At 47.1% G+C, this 2961-nt stretch overlaps 1 protein-coding gene across 2 annotated transcripts in view; it reads left to right on the top strand.

Annotated features, from left to right (window-relative positions):
* Positions 1 to 2961, top strand: part of Gart (phosphoribosylglycinamide formyltransferase, phosphoribosylglycinamide synthetase, phosphoribosylaminoimidazole synthetase) — a 26424-nt gene that overhangs the window by 20068 nt on the left and 3395 nt on the right. For both annotated transcript variants that reach the window (XM_021184851.1, XM_021184852.1), the window contains exons 17-18: positions 1560 to 1766; positions 2636 to 2773. In XM_021184851.1, coding sequence (XP_021040510.1) covers positions 1560 to 1766; positions 2636 to 2773 — 345 coding nt within the window. The remainder of the gene's footprint in view (positions 1 to 1559; positions 1767 to 2635; positions 2774 to 2961) is intronic.

Here is a 2961-nt window from a genome sequence, read left to right as displayed (position 1 = left end):
GAGGCAGGCGGTTTTCTGAGTTCGAGGCCAGCCTGGTCTACAAAGTGAGTTCCAGGACAGCCAGGGCTACACAGAGACACCCTGTCTCGAAAAACCAAAAAAAAAAAAAAAAAGGAATTTGGCTGCTTATTATTGTTATGTCTACTTTTCACGGTAGCACCATTTCTTGTGGAAGAGTAATCTGTTTTATACATGTGTTGGTTTCAACTTTACATTGCTATTGGCTTTTGACCTCTGACATCATGGCAAGCATTTGTGGTGGCTGAATCCTCTGAACTCGCTCAGGTCCATAGTGGACTTGAACCTAATGGGGAGCTGAGAGACTGCTCCGCATCAAGAGCACTTGTTGCTCCGCAGGGGACCCAGGGTCATTTTCCAGCACCCACACAGCTGCTGGGATCACAGGCGTGTGCCACCACACCTGGCTAAATTGCATTTTTTAAATTACGTTTAAAAAAATAAACCAAACCTGCTGGGCAGTGGTGGCGCACGCCTTTAATCCCAGCACTTAGGAGGCAGAAGCAGGTGGATTTCTGAGTTCGAGGCCAGCCTGGTCTACAGAGTGAGTTCCAGGACAGCCAGGACTATACAGAGAAACCCTGTCTCAAAAGAAAAACAAAAAACAAAAATCAAAAACCAAACCTGATTATCAGGCCAGGTGTGGTAGCCCACACTTTTAGTTCCCACACTCTGGAAGCAGAAGCAGATGACCTCCATGAGTTCGAGACCAACCTTATCTTCATAGGGAGTCCCAGGTGAGCTAGAACTGTAGGATAAGACCCTGTTTCAAACAAACATAAAGTGGTTATCATACAGATATGCTAAGTAAGTAGAAGGAACGAATAATCAACTCTGTCATCTAACCAAAGCTCAGTTCTGGGCTGGAGACGTGGCTAAGTCTGTTCTTGTGGAGGACCCGGACTCAGACCTCATACCACAGGGCAGCTCACAACCATTGGTAACTCCAGCCCAAGGGCACCGAGCACACATGTGGTGCACACACATACATGCAGGCAGAGCACTCATACACACAGAATATATGTATCTGGAGAACATACCTAGTACTACATGGTCTGTGTGGAATGTTGCAGATGCCTTCCCCCCTCCTTAGGAAATTTTAAATAAAAATCCACCTTAGTTAGGGTTTTTCTTGCTGTGATAACGGCCATGACCAAAGACAATTTACGGAAGGAAGGGTTGGTGTTATCTTACAACTCTCGCATCACTGAGGGAAGTCAGAGCAGGAACCCAAGGCACAACCTGGAGTTCCTAACTGAGTCGGAGACCATGGAGGGGTGCTGCTTACTGGCTTGTGCCCTGTGGCTTGCTCAGGACCACTGGTGGCAGTCTCTGCTGTAATCAGCTGCTAGCGCATCTAAATCGTTAGAGGGTTCTAAAGATCCGGTAAGTTCATGAAGCAGAGAACGCACCTCCTCAAGTATCAGTACTGACAGAAATGGGATCTGAAGGACAATTCATAGTGCTGTCCTACACAGGACGGTGGCCTGGCTAGGACTCCCTATGGGACGGTAGATTAATTGGGTGACTCTTGTTTTAAGATGCCAGCACCTGGAGGGTCCCCAAGGTCTTCTCATGGCTACAGCAGGAAGGACAGCTCTCTGAAGAAGAAATGGCCAGGACATTCAACTGTGGGGTTGGAGCTGCCCTGGTGGTGTCAAAGGACCAGGCAGAGCAGGTTCTGCATGACATTCGGCGGCAGCAGGAGGAAGCCTGGGTGATAGGCAGTGTCGTTGCATGTCCTGAAGGTAACAGCTCCTTCTTGGCTTTTAGGTTTATAATCTTGACTATAACTCAGCTCTGTACCTTTCTTCCAGCCACTGCCACGGCATCTGTCGTTACCCAGATGCAGCATGAACTGTCTACACTGTGCCAGACACATCTGTCTCCACTGTGGAGCTTTGACATCTGGGTAGTACTCACAGGCACAGCCACACTGCACAGGATAAAGTTACTACACAAAATACCTCATGGTTCTGCCTGGAGGGTTAGCTCACCCAAGCATTAGAGAGTGAACACCCTGACCAGGTCTCTGTTGGTCAGAACTCATCCGAATTTGACAGGGTGGCAGGCTGAGCCATTCAGATAGCTATAAATGATGTTGGCATACCTTCTGTCTGTCTGTCCATCTACCCAATGCTGTGTAGGTTTTCTTTACAGGCAGGTTCTCCCAGGGCTGCATAATAACATCCTTCAGCTTACACTGTAGTAGAAGCCACCCCCACCCCCCTTCTCAAAACAGCATCCTATGTCAGTCTTGAGTGTCCTTGCTGGGTCGCATGCCTCCCACAAGGCCAGGATATCATAGCACTGTGTGAATGGGCTCATTGGGAAGGCTGACAGGTTTCAGAGAACACAGGCAGGCATTCTTTTATGCAGCTATGCTTCAGTGTGCTGATGTGTTCTACAGTAGCTCCTAGTTGAAGTAGTAATTACATATGTTCACCTTCAGTATGGTTTTAAAAGTGAGAGATGGTAAATGTTATTATACTGGTATTTTAGTTCCTGTATATTTTACTTTCAGCATAAAATACAATAATTTAAAGTTTTCTTATGTTTTTCTGTTATTCCTATTAATTCATAGTTGTTCTTATTTATGCATATAATTGAAATGAAGATTCCCCTCGTGTCAGAGTTAAGAATCTGATTGAAACCATACAAACAAATGGGTCATTGGTGGCAAATGGCTTCCTGAGAAGTAATTTCCCTGTCCAGCAAAAGAAGGCAAGAGTGGCTGTCTTGATATCTGGAACAGGTAAAGAAAGCACAGCTTCTCCTCAGTGCTCACACAGAAGGGGCAGGGAGCACAGCTTCTCCTCAGCACCTCTCACATAGACCAGACAGGGCGGGGAGGGCCTTGGATAGTAAGCATGGCTCACACAGACCAGACAGGGCAGGGAGGGCCTTGGATAGTAAGCATGGCTCACACAGACCAGACAGGGC

Source organism: Mus caroli, chromosome 16 (assembly GCF_900094665.2).
Source record: "Mus caroli chromosome 16, CAROLI_EIJ_v1.1, whole genome shotgun sequence".
In the NCBI taxonomy this organism is placed as follows: domain Eukaryota; kingdom Metazoa; phylum Chordata; class Mammalia; order Rodentia; family Muridae; genus Mus; species Mus caroli.
This window is presented reverse-complemented; position numbering and strand designations above follow the sequence as displayed.